At 42.7% G+C, this 25,477-nt stretch overlaps 1 protein-coding gene across 2 annotated transcripts in view; it reads left to right on the top strand.

Moving 5' to 3' along the window:
- The window catches only part of LOC148507794 (cell adhesion molecule CEACAM8-like), a 133,897-nt gene that overhangs the window by 101,737 nt on the left and 6,683 nt on the right, over positions 1-25,477 (top strand). For both annotated transcript variants that reach the window (XM_088445608.1, XM_088445607.1), the window contains 6 exons: positions 2,900-3,029; positions 5,166-5,209; positions 21,689-21,702; positions 24,739-24,801; positions 24,903-24,965; positions 25,076-25,138. In XM_088445608.1, the coding sequence (XP_088301734.1) occupies positions 2,900-3,029; positions 5,166-5,209; positions 21,689-21,702; positions 24,739-24,801; positions 24,903-24,965; positions 25,076-25,138 (377 nt within the window). The remainder of the gene's footprint in view (positions 1-2,899; positions 3,030-5,165; positions 5,210-21,688; positions 21,703-24,738; positions 24,802-24,902; positions 24,966-25,075; positions 25,139-25,477) is intronic.

Genomic DNA, 25,477 nt, shown 5'->3' with positions numbered 1-25,477 from the left:
ATACCATTCACTCACTTGGAGATAACTAACAGAGCATACAGTATAAATAGGTTTCTTTTAGATTTGCCCAAAACAGTGTACCGAACTCACAGTTAATACAGTGTTGGATCTGCACACCAAGGTTTCTTTCACTCTCTCCAATATTATTCACCACTCTGAAACAATCTCAAAAACTTTTGTAATAGTCCAAAATATTGATCGAAAAAGATAATTTATTTCAATGCAGCAACACAGTCCAAAAATGCTGAAAAAAAGATAATTTTTTCCAATACAACAACACGGATCAGGAAACATCAAATTGCAATTGATAAAAATTAGTATGTGTTAAAAATCTAAAAAATGTGTCACAGAGGCAGCCAAAAAGCTTTAAACTAAAAACTGGAGTACAAAAATCCAGTTTTTCTTTCTCCAGAATGAAGGTGCAAAAAAGAAAGCCCAATGACATACCTCTGGATCAGTAGACAATAATGGTACATTTCCTCACGGTTTTCTGGAGAAAGAAAAAAAACTGTTTTTTTTCACCAGTTTTTAGTTTAAAGCTTTTCATGAAATTCATGTGGATTTAGATTTCTAGAAAACCAAATCCCTTTAATAAAATCATCTTAGTTTGAGTTGTCAATTAAGAAGCCACCTATTATACACCTGTTTACTTTAGAGCCTAAAATATTATTTTATTTACCAATTGGCTTTTTCCAACATTGACAGTATACAATGTAAGGATAAAAAATACCCAACGTTACATAGGCAGGAGGATCAAGTGTTAATGCAGCAGAAGAAAGAAGAGGTTATTGTCAACCTCACATAAATACTGCGCTCTAATACTATGCTGGGACACCACACATCAAATTATGAACATGAAAAATATATTTTATTCAATATAAGGAGCACATTAATCACACAATTTTAAATTATAAATAATAAAAAATACACACAATGTAAAGTAACTAATTAGCATAAAAGGATATGAGTGATGGGAATATATCCAACACATAAAAAAAGAGTTGATCAGACTCTCAAGATTAATATAAATGAGGTTAAAAAATGAATGAGAAAAAACCCCAATACTGTCATGAAAAAATATCCAAAGTTTCTGTTGCCAGTGAGTGATAAATAGTATCCAAATTGCTGATACAAAATGAGGTCTCAATAATACGCCCCGGAGATCCTTTCAGAAAAGGATATGTATAGAACAGTTCTCCTGTAATTTGCATAGTCTTAGCAATAACCCGACATTATGATATAATGAAGAATGGTAATTGAGCCGTCTGTGATAAACCACAAGAGTGTAAGTGTCCCTTATATATCAACTGTTGTGAATAAAAGTCCCATGCATCTGTAAATCAACGACAACTGAGTGACGCTGGTAACCTGTGCTAGGACTGTACCTTAGAGCAGCCGGGACACTGCCGGGAAAGATGGCTATGGTAGGTGGTCCATCACGAGGTGCTTGTAGCTCTCATCTCAAAGTGGTAGAGATAGCGTGGATGGTATGGCGTAGGGAGAGCCACAATCAGTGACCATGTGTGTCGGCACTGTGGTCACAATCAGCTCCTTATCTCCAATACCGTCTGGCTGTATCAAGCTTGCGGTGGAAGTAAAGTTTGTAGCGTCCGCTTGCCAATAAGTCGGGTAGTGTTCAATGTGGAGTAACTGAACTCAGGAAAGATCTCTGGTTTGCGTATGAGGGAGCAGCAACGCGTTTCGTCTACCACCGTAGCCTTTTTCAAGCTGGATTGCTCACCTCCATCCGTTGAACAGTTTAAATAGCATCAGAGCAGGATTGGTCAGTTAATTAATCTAATTAACCCTTCAATGACCCATCTTAAAATTCAGCTAGAAAACAGTCTAATTTGGCCTGAGTCCACAATAATCACCTGCTACGGATTATTTTAAGCAAACAATATCTATCTCATAGATAAATCATCATATAACACAGAGAAAAAAAGAATAATGTGCTAAGTAAATTGAGCTATGGTCTAATGTCCCAGCATTAAATATGACATGATACTGTCAGGATTTATCTAGATTCACGTGAGAGGATACAGTAAAAGAAATATATGACATAGTAACAGTAGATATCTATAGTCTTAATAGTCATGAGAAGCTAAATGATCTAAAGCACCCCATCCAAATAAAATAAAATAAATAAATATAATAATTAATTAGTATGTAAATAGACCCATAAATAAAATAAAATAAAAAGGAGATACTAGACTGGAGAGGAAAAAATATATATTGATATGTGATAAATATCCACGCATGTGATCTAATTATGATATGATTCTGGAAAAGGACCCCCGTATATTTAGGATCCCCTCTAATTTGAATAATACATAATGGCAGAGCTAGATTCCATATTCACATAAATCAAATTATAATCAGTAGGGGTACAATCACAATAAATAAGATTATTAATTTGGTAAAAGATAAACTATCTAATAATAACTAACAAGAATAGTATCCAGTCCAGCAGATGTATTAAGATAACTGATATATGTAATAACATATACATATAAGGGTCGGACTAAAGTATCAAGAAAACAAGGAAGATGATTCTGTAGAAGAAGAGGCCCAGGAATGAACAGAAGATGTAGGAGATGAGTGATTGGGAGGATGTCAGTCTGATGCATGGTGACATGATAACTGCCAACCTAACAAACCACACCCCCTCTGTTGTTATGTAATACTTGGTGATTATGATTGCTAGCTATACAGTTTGTGGTTATGACTAGCTGGAGTATGCTTATATTAAAAAAATAATCTTTGTTTGAGTTGTTAATTAAGAAGCCACCTATCATACACCTATTTACTTTACAGCCTAAAATATTATTTTATTGCCAATTGGCTTTTTCCAACATTGACAGTATATAATGTAATACAAAACATTTTGTTTTTCCAGTACCAGTATCTTCAAACAATAATGTTTTGGAGAAAGGGCATATCATAGGAATTGTGGTGGCATGTCTGTTATTGGTGGCTCTAGTTGGTGCCATGTTTTACCTGTTCATGATACACAAGCAGCGCAAAAAGTAAGTAACTTCCATACAATAACATCTGAAACATCTGGAGTAGATAACTTAGAACTTCCCCAGCTCTTGCACAATTATTGTTTTCTTGTTTCCTCCTGTATATTGTCCTTTAATTTATCCTACTATTAAATCTAGTGCTTTATTACCATCAAAAAGGTAGCAGTACCCAGAAACAGTAGCAGTACCCAGAAAAAGGAAGCAATACTCAGAGAATGGAAGTAGTACTCAAAAAAAGTAGCCGTACTCAGACAAAAGGTAGCAGTACTTAGATAAAAAGGTACTAGTACTCAGAAAAAGGTAGCAGTACTGTTATGAGCTGCTGCACTAGTTACAGCAGCTCATATCCCTCTGACAGTTGCAATGGTCGGGATGCCAGGTGACATAATCATGCTGGCCACTTTGAATACTGGTCCCAGCTTTTACCTGGCAGCCGGGATGCTTTCTCCTGCCACTTTTGCCTCTCTGCTCGGCAATTGCAGGTTGTTTCGTTAATTAGGGGCCTGGTTGAGATGATTCCTGATTGGATGCCTTCCCTGATAAAAGCACTTCAGCCTCACTGCCGGTTATAGCGTTTTGCCCTGCAAACTAGCTGACATGCCTGCTGTGCTCCTGACCTGTCTAGCCTGGTATCCTGTGTATTCCTGGCTCCAATCCATGCTGTAGCTGTCCTGTCCCTATTGGATTCCTGCCTTTCTCTACTGTTCCCTGCTGAGTATGTTCTCATTTCTACCCTGCTTACTAGTGCACCTTCAGGTCCACTGCAGCTTATTCTCCATTGCCACCTGGTTACTTGCATAAACTTACAATTCTGATTTAATTCCTGGTGGCATCCAAGTACCAGTGAGAACATCATTCTATATGGGAAAATGGCAGCTGTTATAATTGAAGACCTCTGAAGCGTGGTCCTAAGAATTTATGTAGTTTCCTAGGTGAGCCCTAACAAGTAGTCAGAAAAAATGTAGCAGTCCTCAGACAAATGTAACCGATTTCTTCCAGTTTTCAAAAATATGTATAACAATTGAAAATTATAACAAACAATAGGTGCTGGTACTAGCAGAGAAAAATACTGAGTACCGTATATCTCCTTTAATTCTCAAAGCTGCTAATTGTCCCATCATTTCCAGGTGTGGTCCTAGATTTTGAAGACTCATCCCTGAAAAATGTCCTGGCCTACTGGACAGTGCAATCCCCCTTATTTTATAAGCTACTTGGAATTTTCATTATATGTCCCTATTGGTAGGGTCTTATACATTAACATTTATTGAAGAATAGTATTAAAACCAATAAAATGACATTATGATGAAGTTCAGGAACCATAAGGTTATTGATTTTACTGTCCACATGTATGATCTACTTACAGTGCATGCACCTTCTCTGCAAACAAAAGGGTACATTTACTAAAGGCTGATATCAATTTTTTATCAATTAAAATCTATATAAATCGATCAACATCAATGTGTTCGGGATCGGTATGATCCCGACAGTGGAAGCCCGGCAGAGGTGAAGATCCCGACTACGCTAAAGGTAAGTATAAACTAACCTAACCCCCCCCTAACCCTAACCCTTCCTTAGGAGTGCCTAAGCTCCCCCCGTGCCTAACCCTAAACCCCCTCTAAGTGCCTAAACCTAACCCCCCCTTCCCCGCTGCCGAAACCTAAGTCTCCTGGGGGTGCCTAACCCTAACCTTTCCCCGGGGGTGCCTAACCCTAACCCCCCCTTCCCCTAGCCTAACCCTAACCTCCCGGGGGGGTGCCTAACCCTAAGTTCCCCCCCGGGATCCCCTAACCTAACCCTCCCCCCCACGGCTGTTCGTGCCTGGTGCCCGGCTTACCTTCGATCGGGATGCCGGGCGTCGACGTCTGTCATTTAACCCTTGCAGGGATTTGACAGTCGGGAAGCCGGTGGTCGAGATTCTGTCCGTCGGCTTCCCGACTGCTTTCCGTTGTGTTCATGGGCTAAATCACAATTTACTAACAGACAATTTTTTGATTTAGAATGTAAGTGTTTGTTAATGTGCGATTTAGCCACACAAACACAAAATTAAAATCAACCTTTAGTAAATTACCCTAAAGTCTCCCTATAAATAATCTATAGAAAATGACAAGGATGCATTATCACATACTGCTTTTTTCCCAGGTCATCCGATAAGAATTCATTGACAAACAGCCCATCTATAAATGGTAAGTTACATCACTCATACATTTATCCAATTTACAGCGCTTATGCTGATCATAAATAGAGAAATATTGCAGCCTATTTATCGTGCATGGGCTGAAAACAAATTGGATTCCCAGTAAAGAGCCTATCAAAATCTAGGTAGTCATTATCAGGCATAATGCATAATATAAAACCAGGTACACACTATCCAATTATTATCGAGCCAATCAGCCGATAATTGGTTGATTGGCTCAATAATTGTATAGTGTGTATGCAGGAGCGTTAGTAGATAAATGTCTTCAAACACTCCTGCAACCAGGGGCGTATCTATAATGGGTGCAGGGTGTACGGTGCAAATGGGCCCCCGGGTCAGCCTGCACACCCTGCATCCATATTGTCTAAAACTTACCTCTCCGAGGTCCCGCGTCATGTGTCTCAGCACTGCTCAAACCGCTGGAAAATGGCCACCGCACAGTGAGGAAATTTCTGGGAATATGGGGGCTGTGCCATCTCTCCGGCGATCTGGGCGTGCACAGTAGACTCTGGGTTCACTCTAGTGCCCAGAGTCTTCTGATGCCGTGGCGGCCAGACCGCCACAGCAGTCGGCTGCCGGCCGCCGGGGAGAGAGGCGGGGCCCCTGGATGGTGAATGCACACGGGCACCCTCCTCTCTTAAAACACCCCTGTCTGCAACAGTCAGATCAAAAGGCCGGTATATGATGTGCTGCACAGGCTATATCGTTACCAATCTCCCTATCCATTGAAGACATATGAAACAGCTGGAAATTGCTCTGTGTGTATGGGTGCATACTGATCTGATAATCGCTCTGTTGGATCAGAGAGTTTATTGGATGGGCAGAAATCATCTGATATTGTGGACACAGCATTAGAATGTAGCTCTCGTCCACTGTGTATGGTCACCTTCCACCAAAACTAATGTGCTGCAATGGAGCCAGCAGTATTCCCATCTGATTAGTACACCCACGTTTCACCATACTGTCCAATTCTATGTTAGAATTGATCCAAGTGTAGTCAGCTTTGTACTTGCAATCTGAAATTGTTGTCATATTGGAAGTTTATAGTGATTCTTTTGTATAGTGTTAAGGACACAGTGTTAGTTTAGCTAGATCCGGATTGAAGACAGCCTTGGGGCAGGTTTAAATTGACTAGTTGTGAACCCTGGGATAAGGGTGAGATGCAGCCTTTGGGCTGTTGGAGCAGCCTTCAGGGCTGATTTGCCTTGGCTAATTGTGACCTGGGGCTAATGATGAGATGCAGCCAGTGTGCTGTTGAAGTAGCCTTGAGGCTTGATTTGCCTTGGCTAGTTGTGACCTGGGGCACCATGGTTTGATGCAGCCTTTGGGCTGAAGAGTTTTTGATGGAGTGAGTACAAAGACGTAGAGCTGCTACCAATGTCACAGGTTGACACTGGCGGTGGTGTGTCGGGTTCCGCACTTGGGATGCTGAGTTGCTACCAGTGCCACCGGGATGACACTGGCGACAGTGCGCTGTATTGCGCACGTGGGTTGCTAAATTGCTACCAGTGCCGCCGGGATGACACTGGCAACGGTGCACTGGGTTGCGCACTTGGGACGCTGAGTTGCTACCAGTGTCGCCAGGTTGACACTGGCGATGGTGAGCTGGATTGCGCACTCGGAACGCAGAGTTGTGGCCAATGTCGCCGGGTTGACACAAGCTGCCAGACACAGACTGGCGCTTCAGGTGGAGGAAGCACACCGTGCCACCAAGATGACATAAGCAGCACGAGCAGGTGGAATGCAGACTGCACTGCCTGGATGGGACAAACGGCAGTAGAAAAACACAGCCTGGCTCTGGAACTCGATTGGAAAACAGGCAACTGGAACAACCGGAAGTACGAGAAAATCTATAACCGGCATGGAGTGAAGGGCTGGCTGAAATTTAACAGAACAGGGCCCAACCAGAGCCAACCTCCCTTGATGACAGACCAGTGTGCACCTGGGCTGTGAACAAACAGGAGAATCAATTAGTGTGCACCTGACATTTCACACAGACAGGCAGTAATTAGTGCAGTGGCTCATGAGCAGCTAAAGCTGGCCACACATCTAAATATTATCTGTCCAACCAGCCAACTAGTTGATTGGTTGGACTGAAAATCTGGTAACATATGGGAGTAACTGATGATCATCAATTTGCTCCTAAATGCCAGAAATCAGATGAAAATGGTCGTCAGACAAGTTTGTTAAATGTTTGATCTAAACAATTTGTTCATACAACAGTTTTCGTCCATTTTCTGGCATTTGGGAGCAAATTGCTGATTGTCATTTGCTTTCATACCTTGCCAGATTTTCATTCCAACCAATCAACTAGTTGGCTGGTTGGACAGATTATCTTTAGATGTGTGGCCAGCTTAAGGCTGGAAACTGCAACCAAAATGATCTGCTTAACTGCAGATCCTAACATATAGTAGCTAACAGGCAAAACTACTGTACAGAATCACTGTACAGGCAGGATAGAAGTCAGCCACTGAGTTGCGCAAAAGCAGGAGCATGTGTCATTATGTAACCTTGTCATAATGAAGTCCTGTGGGGAAAACAGGTTTTGTTTGCGTGGTTCCCAAATTCTGTCTCAATGCACCCTAACTTTCCAGGTTTTAAGGATATACACAGGTGACTTCATTAGATGCTCAGTCAATTCAATTTAACCATCTGTGCTCAAGCATATCATATCATAGCAGATTAAGCATATCCTTAAAACATGGACTGTTAGGCTGCATTGAGGGACGAGCTTTTGAACCATTGGCCTAGAGGGTTGACAGAATTCATGGTCACCACTTTACCCAGTCTATTGTGTTAATGTTATTAAGGAAGTGCAGACCATTAAGATGAGGAAGTGGGATGTAGATGTATAGGATAGAAGTTCAGTTTACATTGGTTCTTCCTACTCTCCAGTATCTTCTGTATCTATTGAACGTGTAAAAGAGCGATAGAAACATCTTTTTTTGCCCAAATTAAAAAGAGAATTTTGCTGCGGCAGCAGAGAGTTAAGGTACGTACACACGGAACGATATCTTTCCACGATATGAACGATAACGATATTGTTCAACGATATATCGTTCATATTGTTCTGTGTGTATTCAATGAACGATCAACGGTGCGTCCTCCTGCTGTACGATAAAGATATCGTCCATCGGGCATGCATGCAGGCCACTCTGGACGATATCGTTCATTTTCCATAGGGGTTTGCGATCATTGGTTGGTCATCGTTGGTGATATCTTTGGTGTGTGGATGAACAATATCGTTAATCTAGCACACCAGGAATTTCAAGGGAGATCATTCAGCGATATCATTCACTGAACAGATCGTCCCGTGTGTACCCAGCATTAGTCTTTTCGCTGGAGCCACTGGCTGGCAGTGTTAAGGCTGTGACCAGCGCTTGAAGCTTCTCCGTATAAATGACCAGTTATACTTTTCCTAAAAAGAAAATAATAGGGACAAAATGTAAACATGAGTGAAATATAAAGACAAAAATAAAATAATTACCGGCAACAGATATTACCGGTCAGGGTGCTTTAGTAAATACGGAGAAGCCCTATCTCTGGTGAACAAAGAAAAGGAAATTAGAGGCTTATCCATATCCAATACCTCAATGTAATTATCACACACCTTCTACTAACAAGAATGGGGCGCCGATCCCCACATAAATGGAAAACAAAAAACAAATAAATGGGGGGTTGATATATGAAACAAATGGAATGCTTTATCTTCAAATAATAAATCAATTATACATAACTAATAAATATATCATGCAACATCATACTTGCCTACCCTCCCGATTTGGTCGGGAGCCTCCTGGAAATCGGGTGCCGCTCCCGACCTCTCGGGAAGGCAGGCAATCTTCTCGGCTGCCGCCCACCCCTTCTATCCCCCCCGCAATTACCATAGCAATCTCCGCAGTGGGAGGGGGGGTGGTAATGCGATTCGCCTCAATTCGGCCCCTCCCCCTACTTCACAATGCCTATATTATCGGCATTGTGTAATGGGGACAGGGCCAAACTGACGTGATTGTGTGGCCCCACCCCTACCACGCCCACAAGTGCCCCTCACCCACCCGGCCACTCCCCCTTGTCCCGGCCACGCCCCCCACCCCCTCCCGTCCTGCCGATCTGGCTGCTCCCTCCTGGAAGGAGCAGCCAGAAAGTCGGCAGGTATGTGTAACATATGACTCCAAAGTATACATATGGGCCTATGATATAAAGTGCACGCTCTGAATCAGGGCGTTTTTATTTGGTGCGGCCTCCGGGCCGCTCGCACAGCTATTGATGATGGTTGTGATGGTCTCGACCATCGCAACCATCGGGGCTTGCGATGAGACCCTTGCGGTAGGGTCTCCTTCCCGCAAGCCCCAGTGAGCTTCTGGCTCTTAATAGAGCCGGAAGCTCACCACTGACATCACTCGTGATGTCAGTGGGGCCGCCCCCAAATGGCAGGCATTCCGTCGGGAACGCCTCCATTTGGCCAGCCACCCCCCCTGCCCGCCTCCAAAATGGTGCGAGCTGTCGATCAAAATCGACAGCCGCCCCCTTTTGGTGCGAGACCCGGAGCGACAGAGCGCCTGTCGCTAGCCGGGTCTCGCGCATGCGCACATCGGAGCCGGCTACAGCGTGCACATGCGCAGTGGCCAAACATCGACCCGCATTGAAGTCTAATAGAGTGTAAGCAGGCACCTCATCTGCCAGTAATTGATGTACAAAATGATGAAAAGTTCCTTAAACAGACAGTCAGCTTAGGTGGACCGGTATCTTTGTGAAACGTGTGAGTACAATGCCAATGTGGAAAAATGGACACACAATTGCAAATGTAGAAGGTTGACCATAGGACATCGTCCCAAATGTATGTGTAACTCTTATAATGATGGCAGTCTTAATGATATGATAGAACTTAACAGGACTTTCAGCACTTTGATTACTCAATGGTTGAATGGTATGTCCTGGGTTTCTGACAACCCCCCCATCCCCACTACTCCCTAAGAGGGGAATGTGGTCTGCTGTTAGATTCAGGGAGGACTCCTCAAAATTAATTTGTCTCCTACTCTAGTATTCATTAATATGTATGAAATAAGGCTGCAGAGAGCAATTTAATATAATTAAATCAGACCTAACCTTTAATTAGGAGCTATACATGAATTGGTATGTGACACAAACTAACTGTATTGTACTGTAGTTGGTCCTTGATGTTCGAATTCCAGATATGTTTGTGGAAAAGAATTAGTCCATGATAGAAACACCACTTTTAGGGTCTAATTTAATCTGAGATAATTGTCGCTAGTTTTTACATGTCTATATTTCCCTTACAAGTATATGACAATGACGAACCCTTAAGAGGCGTATCCATCTTAGACAGGAGCAAATAGATAAATATTAGCAAGGCAGGAATAATAGTGTCCTAATAATTCATCAGCCCTGAAGAGTATTATCATTATTAGCATCTGACCATAGCTGTTATATGGAATTTGTTTATAAGAGTACATGGAAATTTCCTCTGAATATGACATTTTCTCTGCCTGAGCTCTAAACAAAAGAGGAAGTGACTTGTAAATATCACACTCGATCTTTAGTCCTAGTACGGCTCCGTGTTACTATATTAGGAGTATGTGCGCTGCGTGTTGCAGAATCTGCTGACATTATGACACTGTGACATTATTTGCACAGCTTTAGTTCCTCAATTCTCATTCTGTCACATTACAAATAGAAGTGATGGCCCAAAGCCTCAGGGAGAGCAATGTTACAGTGTTCCTGCTGGTGTCTAGACATTGGGTTTCTAAAAAAATAAACCTGAGGCTTGCATTTAGAGGAATAAGCCTTCATTGAAACATGTGACTTTATTCAGGCATTATTTAGCAACAAGTACATAAATAGTTACCCTTTTGTTGCATTGAAGTGACAGGTTTAACTGTGCAGGCCTGTGAGATAAGCACTGCAGGCACTGCACCCGGAATAATATGGGGGAGTTGTATCAATCCTTGGAGATAGATAAAGTGGAGAGAGTACCAACCAACCAATCATCTTCTAACTGCCATTGTACAGGCTGTGGGCCTGATTCAGACCCGGTCGCAAGCGCTCGCAACCGGGTCAATGGTGGCCCAGAGCGCATGCGCACGACGGAGCCGGCTCCGTCGTGCGTATGCGTGAGACCCAGATAGCGACGGGCAATCCGTCGCTCTGGGTCTCAAACCAAAGGGGGCGTGCTGTCAATGTTGAGTGACAGCACGCCCCCTTTGGTGGGCGGGCCGGGGGGGGTAGCTGGCCAGATGGAGGCATTCCCATGAGAACGCCTACGTCTGGGGGCGGCCCCACTGACAACACAAGTGATGTCAGTGGGAGAGCTTTCGGCTCTGTTTGAGCCAAAAGTTCTCTGGGGCTTGCGGCCACGAGACCCTACCACAAGGGTCTCGTCGCAAGCCCTATGGTCGTGATGGTCTTGACCATCGCGACCATCATCCTGGCCGCTCGCATTAGCTGTGGGTGGCAACCCACAGCAATGCAAGTGGCCAGGAGGCCGCTCCATAAAAAAAAACACCCTGATTCAGAGCGAGCGCTCTGTCAGAGCATCCGGCTCTGAATCAGGGTCTGTGTTTGAAAAATGACAGAAGTTGATTGTTTGGTACTTTATATCTATCCACTTTATCTCTCTCCAAGGATTGATGCATCTCCTATGTCTAGTACACTGTAGTCTAACTTGCACTATATAGATAAATGCTGATAGCTGATTTGTGGGCATAGGGCCTGATTCAGAGCCGGACGCAATTAGCGCTCGCTCGTTCAGAAAAAGGGGCTGGCTATTCAAATGAACCGTTCGCTCTTTGTGGTCTGTTGACGCCTCCATGTCTGAATAAGCGAACAAAACTTGCGGACGTTTATTTGAAAAATACGCCCCCTGGCCGCTCGCATCATACGTCATGTCCGCTATTTATTAGATTAATCGAGTACATCGAACAGCGTATGAACTGCTCGCTATTCTTGTGGTTGTTTTTTCCTACCGCCTATATTGTGAGCAGTTCTGACTATAAAACAACCAGGTGACGTGGTCAATGACGCTGCTGTATTAATTATGCACACCCATAAAACGCCTGTTTTGACCTTTAAGCACGCCTGCGTTCTGATCTCCACTCCCCGTTTTCAAGCACCTTCCCCTGTTACCACCCACAAACGCCTCATCCTGTCACTCAAAGTAGCAGGCATTCGCTATATAGCGAACAAACGATTTTTGGCCGCAATGACTGGTTTGCGCATTCGTATTATAAACCGTACGCATGCGCAGAAGTGCGAACATCGCTCGGAACGAGCGTACTGCCGCTTACGAGCGGCTCTGAATCAGGCCCTTAGTTTCCATCCCAAAAAATAATTTTTAGTGCCAACCCGCCCCCTCTTTTCCCATACCTACACAAGATCCCAGGAATATAACAGAACTAACCACTGACAGCATTTCTTGTCCCCTCCTAACAATTGTGTAAATTCCCAATAGCAAATCCAACTGTACAGAACCAGGAGTCTGTCCAATCAGCACAGAGTTTTTACACCAGCTTTTAGAAATATAATGTATAATGCAATTTGTAGAGCCTTGCTTGTTGAACAATAAAATATGTCTGTGAGATGATCTTATTAGAGGTTATTAAATGTCATATACTCTATTACAGCATGTACTCCTATATTTGCATGCATCTCTTTATATCGGAGAAGCACAGGGATTTGGGGATTAGATAGATGGCTGTTATATAATATTTTTCAAAGCTCACCTCCAGTGTTGGTGACACATGAAATGAAGATAGCACCAATGTCTCCTCACTCTCTGACATAAATATAGCCTATCAGAGCTTTTTATGCTCCTTATAAATAAATGATAATGAGCAGAATATTATATTAAATTTGCAAAGCTTATCATTCATTTAAGCGATGGCTTGAAAGTGAAAGCTGTAATTTAATGCTTACTGTATTTACATCTGGCCAAAAATCTGGTAAATGTTTACCAAACAGTTTGCAAATAGGCACATACCAAATCGGAAAGAGAGCGCTCACCTATTGATAGTATGTGTACGACAGTCAGACTTATTTCCAATAAAGTAAGGGCCAGTTCAGTTAAGAGTGATGTGCCACTGAACATTACCACAATGATTAGCTGCCCACATAATTGTCCAATCCGGTACCCTCAACATCATTACTTTTTCTGCACATCTCTTGTGCAGTGCGAGGGAAGATAGTAATGTTGTTTGGCTGCAATGCACAGTTCCTGGGGAAGTGGGCAGGATCCGGGAGATTGGTTTACTCTTGCGGAAGTCTGGGAGAGCTTCCCGAAATTCTGGAGTCTCCTGGTGATATCTGGAGAGTAGACAAGTTTCGTGACCTTTACTGTTGTCTCTTTCTGCATAAAAGTTGCTGAATCTTTATTTTCCTTTAAAAATTAAAAATATTCCTCTTAAGCTGGGTACACACTATACACTTATTGGTCCAATCAGTTGATAATTGTTTGGTCGTCCAATAATTGTATAGTGTGTATGCAGGAGTGTAATCCAATAAACGGCTTCAAACACTCCTATGAGGGTCAGATCGGAAAGCCGGGCTGTGATGTGCTGCCCATGCTATCTCCTTCCCTAGATCCTGATCCGTTAAACACATTGAAGACAGCAACACGCTGAGCTAAAAGTTGCTCAGTGTGTATGGGTACACACCGATCCGATATGCGCTCTCTCAAGCCACTTAGTTTATTTCAATATTTAAGCATGATTATTTAAAATACAAAAATGTATGTTATAAACATTCCCGATAAATGTGATTGCAGTTTCTACTGACCTGCTGAGAGTATTGCTAAAACTGAAAGTACTGGGTGAACCAGAGCTTAGATTTACTGTTCGTTCTCATGGAAACAATTTTAACAAGTCCGCAAGTGTGTCAATCATTGCCAGGTTGTGTGTGGAGTCTTTGTCTAATGTTTGTAGGCTGTGAAACCAGGAAATTCACATGAAGAATAAGGAGACATTGCAGCCAAGTTTTCAGAAGTCTTTGTAGTGTTCCCTTTAACACAGCCGCTGAGCTCTGAGGTTCACAGGACAAGTATAGACTTGGAATGACTCATTCTTTCATACAGTAGAGAAATGTTGGCACGTTATATAAGTTGAATAATACTGTAATAATAATATACGGTTCTTTCCTGTTGGATTGGACATACAACTAGAAGAAAGTGCTGTTTATTAACGCTAGTGCATATGTTGACTTTGTGGTCATTTTTTTTTCCTTAGTGAAATGAAGAAGGAAACTGCTATTAATATAAAAATGAATGTGCTTCAGTTGATTACATGCAATAAAGAAAAAAACACTATTGGTGCCGCACCGACCTTATTATTCATATGTATTTATTATATTCAGAAATTTTACTAAATGTTCTCTTCATATGAAACCCCATATAACATTATATATTATATAGGTATATTAAACCAAAATTTATTTGTATGGAGGTGCCACTAGACCATCTTATATAAGTATTGTCATTAGAAAAAAAGAGAAAAGATAAGATATAATGTCCAGTGCACTTTCATGGGTTCAATGTGCCCATGTTATGTTTTCTGAATAAACAGTAAAATATAACTTTTATTATGTTTCTTAAAATATGATGTACAGATATACTTGGCGAAATATAAAATTAAAGAATTTAGAACGTGAAAAAAGATTATAATGAAAAGTGATTAAAAACACTTCCTGGTGCTGTCAGTCATTCGGATCTTTCTTAATATCTATCTGTGAATGCTAAATTGGCTAGGTTACACTGTAACAAAATTGTATAAAGTAACTTATGGGTGTTGTCTCAAAGTACCTTTCCAGAGACTATGAAGTAAGACAGTATTATGTAATTACCTAAAATAGCAGCTTTTATATCCAATAATGTGTGAGTCCTATACCTTTGATGGTATCTAAATCTCTATAGAAATTACTGATCGAGCAGGAAGCTCCCCACTGACATCACTGATGATGTCAGTGCGGCAGCCCACAAAACGGTAGGTGTTCTTAAGGTACGCCTCCGTTTTGGAAACCACCCCCCCCCCCCCACCCCGCCTACAAAACAGGGCGAGCTGTCGATCAACATCGACAGCCGCCCCTTTTGTAGAGAGCTCTGGAGCGAGAGAGTTTCTCTCTCGCTCCGGGGCTTGCGCACATGCAGTGCGGCCGCTGCGCGTGCGCAAGGCTAACCATCGACCCGGTTGCGAGCGCATTGGCGCTTGCGACCGGGTCTGAATGAGACCCTCTGTGTGCTCACTGCGATAAATCCCAACTGCTGCAGCTGGTTTGCGCACGCGCACTGCGATGCATACGCATGCGCAGATTGCAAACATCGATCTGCTGCGTGCAAACACAGCCCTGCAATCATTGCTGAATCAGGCCCTGAGCTCATATTGATCAACATTTAAAAAAAGGGAAATCCCCAACTGTATACCCCGACCACAGGTACAGTACTCTGTGTATCCAGAGCCACATTACTATTGTGCAAGAAACAGAACATTCCTGCCTAAATACAGACTACTGGACACTGCTTTCTAGTGAATTCATAGGCTTCAATCCTATGGATATGACCCAGCTACCAAAAACCATTGTGGAGCTTAGTAACGTAAAACTGTTAATTCCCTCTGTTGTCAGATAGCCAACAAGTGCTTAGGGATGTTTTAATCCTCCTTGTCTTAGGTTCTTCCATTTCACTGACCAGTGTATTAAGTTCAGGGTGTTCTATAAGAAACTTCCTAAGATAGCGACTATCTGACTATCTATCTATCTATCTATCTATCTATCTATCTATCTATCTATCTATCTATCTATGTCACATTTATCTATCATCTAATATATCAATCTGTCTCATATCTATCATCTAATCTATCTATGTCTATCTATCTAGCTTGTATCTATCTTATCTATCTATCTATCTATCTATCTATCTATTGAACTATCTATCCCATACCTATCTATCATCTAATCTATCTATGGAAATACTATCTCTCTCTCTCTCTCTCTAGATATACATATATACTGTATATATATATATATATATATATATATACATATATATATATATATATACATATATATATATATATATATATATATATATATATACATATATATATATATATATATAGTACCAATGGAAGCACTCACCAGATAGATGTAGCAAAAAGATAATTTATTCCAATAGCAAAAAAGTTAGATTGCATAGCGACGTTTCGGTCAAATCCAGACCTTTTTCAAGCCAACATCATGAATCAACGATAACAGCCATCATATACATCCGCATTGTACAGCCACAGCTCACAGAACTGTACAATGCGGATGTATATGATGGCTGTTATCGTTGATTCATGATGCTGGCTTGAAAAAGATCTGGATTTGACCGAAACGTCGCTATGCAATCTAACTTTTTTGCTATTGGAATAAATTATCTTTTTGCTACATCTATCTGGTGAGTGCTTCCATTGGAACTATATTGTTGCCTGCTATCTGGGAAACGGACTGGTGTGGCTGGAGTGCACCCCTATGCTGGAGACCTATGTTGATGTGAGTGCGGGACTTTGTGAAAATTATATATATATATATATATATATATATAACATTCAAGAACTTGAGGAGGCACTCAGAGACTTTCAATCAGTGTACCCAAACCCTGGGTGTTTATTCCATGGTCAACGTTTCGGGATCGAGTCCCCTTTCTCAGGAGAACAAACTAAGCATAATGTGTGACAAACAGCTATATATATATACTCAGTGCCATCAATCAAAACTTACACCTTATCCCCCTGAGGCAGCCCAACTCCCCAAAACATTGACCACGCAGTAAAACATCCAGGGTTTGGGTACACTGATTGAAAGTCTCTGAGTGCCGCCTCGAGTTCTTGGATGTTATGTCCCAGGGGCGTTGACCCATGAGGAAGGCACCAGAGCCAGTTTTTGTGCTGGATGTAAGTAGGTGACAGGAGTGACGGGGCATTGTGTTTATATATATATTACTTGGCAAGGTTGCAGGAGGAAGAGTTGAGAAGTAGCTTACAAGGGTTGTAGTGCTTGAGAACTTGTGATATTTATAAAATTAACGGGTGGGGCAAACTCTACTTTAAACTCCAATAATAACTCTGAATCCTTGGAATGACATACTTAGAATGTGGCTTTCAGAATGACAATTCAAGATAGATAGATAGATAGATAGATAGATAGATAGATAGATAGATAGATAGATAGATAGATAGATAGACAGACAGTATACAGTACATAGATTCAGAGCCAGCCCTAGGCATTATAAGCAAATGCCTAGGGCATGGCAGTTAGGAGCTGATTGGCTGGTACTTTATCTCCGTTCACTTTATCTCTGTCCAAGGCTTAGTAAATAGACACTTTTATTTCTTGCACATGGATTCATAAATCATTTTAGTCCATATTTGTATTTATGGATAGTGAAAGTTAGAGAAGTATTTAAGCCTAAACCTATTGTAGATTTGAATAGAACACAGAGGTGTGATTACAATTCAAAACAAACCTGGAGATTAGTTCCTGAAGAAATAAGTATTTTATTTTATAATCCAACGTTCTTATTAATGGTTGGCCGGAAATGAGAAATGTCATAGTAAGTAATCTCATTGTATCGAGTGCTGTCACGTGTGAAATTGTTAAGGGATCAGTGAGATAAGAACACAACAAAAAGTTGTCAGATGAATGGATAGGCTAGATTTCCTTAGATCATGTGCAATCTTTCATGCGGTACAGTATTTTAAAGCAGTTTATTATTTTGTCTGTGCAGATGGAGCCACAGTTATCCCACATGGCTTCTCTATATATTGTAAAAGAATCCCCAAAGGGCCTGATTCACTACGGATCGCGACTGCATATGCAATTGCGATTACGCACGCAGCGATAGTATGCTAATTCATTGTAATCGCCATCCCGTCACAGCACTACACAAAGACGGCCACTCTACTTAGCACACATCCGTAATGTTTAGCAAGACTGCGAAACCATCGGTACCATCGCAAGCCTCATGCACACTTGCTCAAGCTCTCACCATACTCAGAAATTGCTAACTACCACGCACGCTATGAGTCCTCAGACTATGTACGGCATCGCAGTGGCTAATTTATGCATGCCCCTGCAACAGCATCCGAACGCACTGGGACGCCTGCGTTTCGCAGAACCCCTCTCACCGTCACCCCCCACAAATGGCACTTCCTGTCATTCACTCTGCGATGGGTCTGCATTGCCACTGCGATTGCAGTCCAGATCGCAGTGGAGCGTTTGCGCATGCGCACTGCGACGCATACACTTGCGCATTGCGTAACAATCGGCCGATTGTGTGCGTATTTGCAGTTGTGATCCTTGCTGAATCACGCCCAAAGTTCAAATTATCTTGAGTGGCCACTGGAGTTTATAAAGATATACACATTATACTTGTATTAGGCATGAACTGAACTTGTGTCTTTGTAGATGAACATTAGATTTGTGTGTTATTAACAGAGGAAGTAACTATGCTGTGACTTGATGAGGAACATTGATGAAGCAGGAACAATTAGTCATCTGCATTTGGAAATGTGTAAAATACTGACAAAATGATGGGCTCATACTTATTGGTTATCTCGCTCAGTTGTTACACAATGCACACAACGTCTGACTAGCCAACCCCCAGAAACACCCACTGAAATTGCCTCTTTCTGCATCCAAATGAGTTCTGCGGCTCCCAGCTGTAACCATCAGGACACGTTGGCTGCTTGCGTGCAGCACCACCACTGCAACCTCCTCTGAATCCAGCCTAATATGGAGACATTAGACTTTGAACACGATAGGAGTTATTGTGCATAATGGAGAATGATAGGAATTGTAGTACTGTGCGTTTGTACTTGGAGCATAGTCAGTGACAACAGTGATGTGGATTGCTTGTGAGGTCGCATATCGAATCGATACATGTGTTTGTTCATTTGTAGAGTAATAGAGAAATAGAGTGGTAATGAGCCTTTGTACTTGGTGTAGGGTTATAATAGCTTTTAGGCTGTATTGTGCAATACTGGAATCAGTGTAGTTAGATTGTGCTGTAATAATGTGAATTGAATGTGATGTGATATGGAGGATTGGGTTGTTTGTGCTGTGATTATGCCCGACGGCCCTGGGGCCTGATTGATAGATGCATGCAATGCCGATATTTACACACCTGAGCGATCATCAGCCGGCCGTGCGTTGTACCTTAGCGATGCCGCTCACAGTCAGGATTTCTTTGCAAATAGATTGACAGCGAGGAACCGTTTGAGGGAGGTTACAAGAAGTGACAGCAATAAAACACAGGCAAGCCACGACCATTCTTGGGGTGTGTATCAGCCTACAACTGCGATCCCGTACTCAGAAAACATGGCGCCCACGTCTCAGTTCCCGCAGCTATTCTGCACGACCATAGGGTTACTCAGATGGTCAATTATGGAAGGATCTGTGACCACCGCTGCGTTTTTATACGCATTTGCTTGGATCTGCGCAGCTGCCAGTGGGCGTCTCATTACATTTCCAGGCGGCTACAGTATTAGCATATTTTCACACAGCAGCTGTGTATGGGATCGCAGTTGCAAACACATTAGCATACTTCAGCATCAGACCCCTGATTGAGAGATGCACGCAATCCTGAATCTGACTAGACCTCATAACTGTTAGCAAACAACGCATGTGTCGCAGTCTGCATGGGATTGGTACGGGATGCAGGCACTCGGGATCCCAGAGTTCAGAATCCCGATGCCGGCACCCTGTCTGCATTTGCAACTCAGAGAAAAGCTTTTCTGAGTTGGATGCATCTTGGTCACTTTTCACATACAGCCCAATGAGCATCACTGGGTGGCAATAGGGCATTTGCACGTAGAAGTAGCATCCCGCGTATGTTGGTGAAGCCAGAGTTGCAGGCTGTTCAGAGATGAGTAAATGCAGAGGTCCATTTCCACACTCCTTCCACTCTGATTACAGTATCTCCTCTCACTCCCATCTCCAAGATTTCTGCCGGTGCATTCCCTCTACTAGGAACGGCTCCAGGGGGAGCCGCACCCTGTGCAGGACGGGACTCTAGCGCCTGTTACCGACATGCAGCCAAGCTGGGCGTGACCGAAAACAGGGGTGTGGCCTAATTACCATAAACCATGACACCTAAATTATGTTAAATGGCACACCTCCCAGTAACGTGAGGCTGGGAGCGAGCCCAGCGCTACATCAGTAGCTGGGCTGTCCCCAGGTTTCTTTCTGCCCTGCACGCGGCATCAATTCCTCTTCTCTAGGGCTGGCTTCACCGCACAGCTCCGACGGTGAAGGTGCCCAACCTCCCATGGGGCAGTGCCCGAAAAACGGGACTGTCCCACTGAAATCAGGATTGGTTAGGAGGGGTGTGCCCTCTATGGGGTGGCACCCCTGTTGGACTGCAGTGGTCGAACATGCCTCGAGCCAGCCCTGCCTCTACTGTTGAACTTGCTCTTTCACCCTATCAGTTTCCTCCATCCTTCTCTCCTTCAAAGGAGTCCTCAAAACTCGTTTCTGCATACAAGCTTATCAAACACCATAACGTTCTACTCAGCACCTCTGACCACCCACCTACCCCCTCTCCAAGGTCACCCTCCTGGTTAATTCCTTTCCTTTTAGGCTGTAAGCCCTTACATTCTCTCTTCCTAGCATTATCCCTATCACTAGAGTGCAATTGTTTCCCAGCCTACATTTTCAATCTGGTGATCCTGATCCAGTTTGTCCACCTACTGTACTTACTGGGTTCAGGCTCATTGAGTGTTATTTGCTTCCTTTTCCCCCTGAGACACCCATCATTGCTTGCTCCTTTAAGCCTAGGTGAGTCTTTATCCTATCCTCTACTCACCCCTATGCCCTCATTGCCTTTTATTTATTTATTTATTTATGTACTGTGTATATGTAATAGTTCTTATCTCTGTATGGTACTGCAAATACCTTGTGGTGCCCTATAGACATAAAGTAGTTGCCGACTTTCTGGCTGGCAGGTTGGTGATGTGGGGGGCATAGCGCGGTCATTGTGGGTGGTGTGGGGGAGTGGTGACATTGCACTTGCATCATCCTGGCCCCCACCCCCATTATACATATATACAATTACTGCCATTGCCACCCGAGATAGGTAGGCCAGTACGCCTATAAATAAAAGTAACATTAATAAGAATATTACATTTATTAAGCTGGAAACTACCTTTGTGAGTGATTAAATAACTGCTTAGTTACAAATAACTATTAAATGGTCATTAGTATATTTGCCCTGCAACAGTGTCTGAGTGATATTAGCAATTCCAGTAACAATGTATTGCGGCAATGTTGGGCATCCTGCTTTTTAGCAAGCTGGGCTTTGTACTGTAATTCAGCAACAAACAACCACAGACTAAAAACTTCTTGTTACTCTTGCTTTTTATGTCAAGAGAGAGTGTCATAATTATAAGGATACTATTTATAATATGCTTAACTTTTTTTCATTTAGGTCATTCGACCATGGTAAGTCAACATTTTATTGTCATTTATTATTTTTCTGCTATTCAGTAACAATATCAGTGGTACAGAATTGGCACAAGTAATAGGTTAGAAGACTTTGGGGGTCATTCAGACCCACTCGCAAGCGGCAGTACGCTCGCAAGTGGGTTGATGTTCCCCACTGCGCATGCGCACGACGGAGGGAGCTCCGTCGTGCGCATGCGCGAGACCCGGACTGCGACAGCCAAGCTATCGCTCCGGGTGTCGCACCAAAGGGGGCGTGCTGTCGATGGTGACTGACAGCACGTCCCCTTTGGTGGGCGTGCCGGGGGCGTGCCTGCCAGACGGAGGCGTTCCCATGGGAACGCCTACCGTCTGAAGCCGGCCCCACTGACATCACTAGTGATGTCAGTGGAAGTGATTTTGGCTCTGATAGAGCCAAAATCACTCCAGGGCTTGTGGCTGAGAGACCCTACCGCATGGTCTCCGTCGCAAGTCCGATGGTCGCGATGGTCAAGACCATCGCGACCATCTTTTTGGACGCTCGTATATGCTGTGGGTGGTGACCCACAGCTATACGAGCGTCCATGAGGACGCTCCATTTTAATGGAGGAGGGCCCTGATTCAGAGCGAGCGCTCTGGTCAGAGCGTCCGGCTCTGAATCAGGCCCTTTGGCCCCTATTTACTACAATCCATATTTCAAATGCGGTTGTAGTGTGATAATGTCACCCAAATTCACATTGGGAATTTAGGAACTAGAGATGAGCGGGTTCGTATTAGTTTGGATTTTCCCACCAAGTTTGGATTTTTCCAGCCAAAAATTGGGTCTCAGAAACCCGATATTTGGCGGGAAAAATCAGAATTTGGCGGGAAAATCCTAACTAATCCGAACCCGCTCATCTCTAATAGGAACTATCACAAGAATGTATTAACATTCTCAAGCAGGGACAAAGTTTGAGAGAAAGCTCTGCCTCTGTGAATCCTCACGGCAAACTTCTTCCTGTATTTTTTGCAAATAATACAGTGAGAGTGCCTTCACGCATGCGCTGTCGCCAACTAACGCTCCTGGTCTGTGACCCCTACTTTGTGCTGTAAACTGAGATGCCGGTTTACAGTACAGGTGACCAGGGGCACAGTGGAGGAGCCCAGTGCTTAGCTGACCGGAGGAGAGAGCTCACCGATCAGCAGACCTCAGGGTGTAGGTATAGTGTTTGATTATTTTTTTAAAAAATTTTTTTTACAGCAGGGCCAGTGCTAGGTGTCTCTGCACCCAGTGCCGTCCCGTGCTCCCCCCGCCCCTTCCCCTCACTGCACCCTCCCCCAGAGCATAAACTAATAAACAAAGCAGGTGGGTGGAGGGCAGGGATCTTCAGCAGCCGGACCTCGGCGCCCATGTGTGGCCACTCTGACAGAACGTGTCAGGAGCCGGCCCTGTTTACCAGCAATCAGCTTGTGGTCTATTTAGACTACAAAGCTGATCACAGGGGCCGGTTCCCATCTCTGCTCTGTCTATCAACAGAAATTGGGGAACCAGGGAAAACCCTGCTTAACGCCATCTCCAGATGGCGTTGTTATAGCAGGTCTCCCACACAGTATTTTTTCACAATTCCCCCTTAGTACATTTCAAGCAGATCACATTTCCCTTTACAAGTATAGAAACTGTGATCTGCTTACTAAACAAATGCGAATTAAAAGGCTTGGAGTAGTTTTTTTATAAAAACAGCTCAAATAGTCCTTTAATACATTTCACTGAAACTAAAATAATGTAGAAAGGGTGTGAAAACAACAGTTTTTACATTATTTTAGTAAAAAAAAACATGAATAAATAGAGCTCTTTGTAATTTAGAACAGAATAGAGGAATATGCCAATAATTTACGAGTTACACAATATGCAGCAAAAAATTATGCAAACCCTTCCTTCATTTAAAGTTCTCATTATTGATGTTTTATTTATAGTATACAGTAGTCCAGCTATTTCCACTTTAGTCGCCTAATATAAAGTTGATCTTGAAGACTCACATGGGTAAATTTACTAAGGATTATGTCTGTCTGAAATGCCATTCACGGACGAGTTTGTGAAACACAAATAGAAGTAAATACACCATTGGCAAAACTTGCAAGTACTTTCCATAGACAGGAATACAACATGGGCATTTACCAAGAATTGTGTCTGCAAACACGATCGTAAATGGAGCAAAGTCGGGTTAAAATAGAAGTTAGAAGTTAATATACCCCCTCATGAGCAGCATATTTAGCAGAAGCATGTACAGATCAGTGTGATCTGTGCATGATTCTAAGTGTAATAAAGGCATTAAATGGTTTAATGTAAAAGACAAAAAAAAAATGATATGGAGTCCCCCACAAAAGCATAACCAGCATCAGGATCTTTGAGCTGGCCCTGGTTCTAAAAATACGGGGAAAAAATTGTAGGGGTCCCCCCGTATTTTAAGAACCAGCACTGGGCTCAACTAGCAGGGGGTAATGGAGTTACCCTGGCTAAAGCATTAACCTCCCTATCTAGTCAGCCCAGGCCGGGCTTTAAGGGACCCCACAAAGAGCCAGCAATCCTGGGCTTTAAGGGACATTGGTACCTATAGTCTCCTTGTAAAAGAAATATTAAAATAATAAACACACACACCAAATGTTTTATTATTTTATTATACATTCACTCACTCACTCATTGGCACTCGCACTCACCCCTATTCACACTACATACTTACCTGCATCCTGGCACCTGTCGGTTCTCGTCTCCAGTAACATCCTAGGCAGGTGTGAAAATAAAAAAAAACTGTTAGCCAAACCATGCAGTCATAGAAGAGCTATAGGTGTATACACATAGCTCTTCTCCTGAAAGTAACGGAACCCACGTGTAATCCGTCACTTGTATGGCTGTGAGCCAATCAGTGCCCACTACCATGCAACAGGCTGCTGATTGGTTGTGAGTGGTTTCTTAGCCAATCAATGACCAGCCCGTTGATTAGCTGGCAAGATGAGAAGAAGCAGAAGGTGTGACATACTGTGGGAATTATATCTTATAACTTATATTTAACTTCTTTCCAGGAGCAGCCGGAACTACAATACGCTAGTATTGCATTCAACCCGAACATGCCAAGGAAACAACAGGTGCTGCCCCCTACCCCATCCTCTTAGACAAATGTAATAATATTGGATGGTATTATTTTCTAGAGGAGTCAGACATAACCTATATTAATATCACATTTTAGGAAGAACCTGAGACACAATATGCACCTATTAAAATACAGAAGAGGACACCAGGAAAACAGCAGGTGCGGCCTTCTTCCCGTCCTTTCCTTTGCAAATATAATTCTATAGATTATTAATATTATGTGGAATATTTAGCTTTTTGCTAACCTGTATTTATGTCATTTCATTTCAGGAACAACCCGAATTATTATATGCCGATATTGATTTAAGCAAAACCGTGCCAAGGAGACAACAGGTGCTGCTGCTCCCTCTCTCATGAAGATATAATAATCTACTGTAGAATGTTTATATTATCTGAAAATATCAATGTTTAGTAACTTGTAAGTTAAATTAATTTCAGGAAAAACCTGAGCACAATATGCCACAATGATTCAGCAAATTATGCCTTGTAGGAGAGAGTATATAGACCTTATGGGATCTATGTACTAAGCAGTGTTAGGAGACAGAGTGAACAGTGATAAGGTCATTTTTCAAACACAGCCTGTGAGATGACAGTTAGGAGCTGATTGGCTGGCACCTTATCACTTTTCACTCTGTCTCCTAACACTGTTTAGTAAATAGACCCCTATATCTC

This window comes from Taudactylus pleione, unplaced genomic scaffold, assembly GCF_031769625.1.
Source record: "Taudactylus pleione unplaced genomic scaffold, aTauple2 ptg000384l, whole genome shotgun sequence".
NCBI classification, from domain to species: domain Eukaryota; kingdom Metazoa; phylum Chordata; class Amphibia; order Anura; family Myobatrachidae; genus Taudactylus; species Taudactylus pleione.
This window is presented reverse-complemented; position numbering and strand designations above follow the sequence as displayed.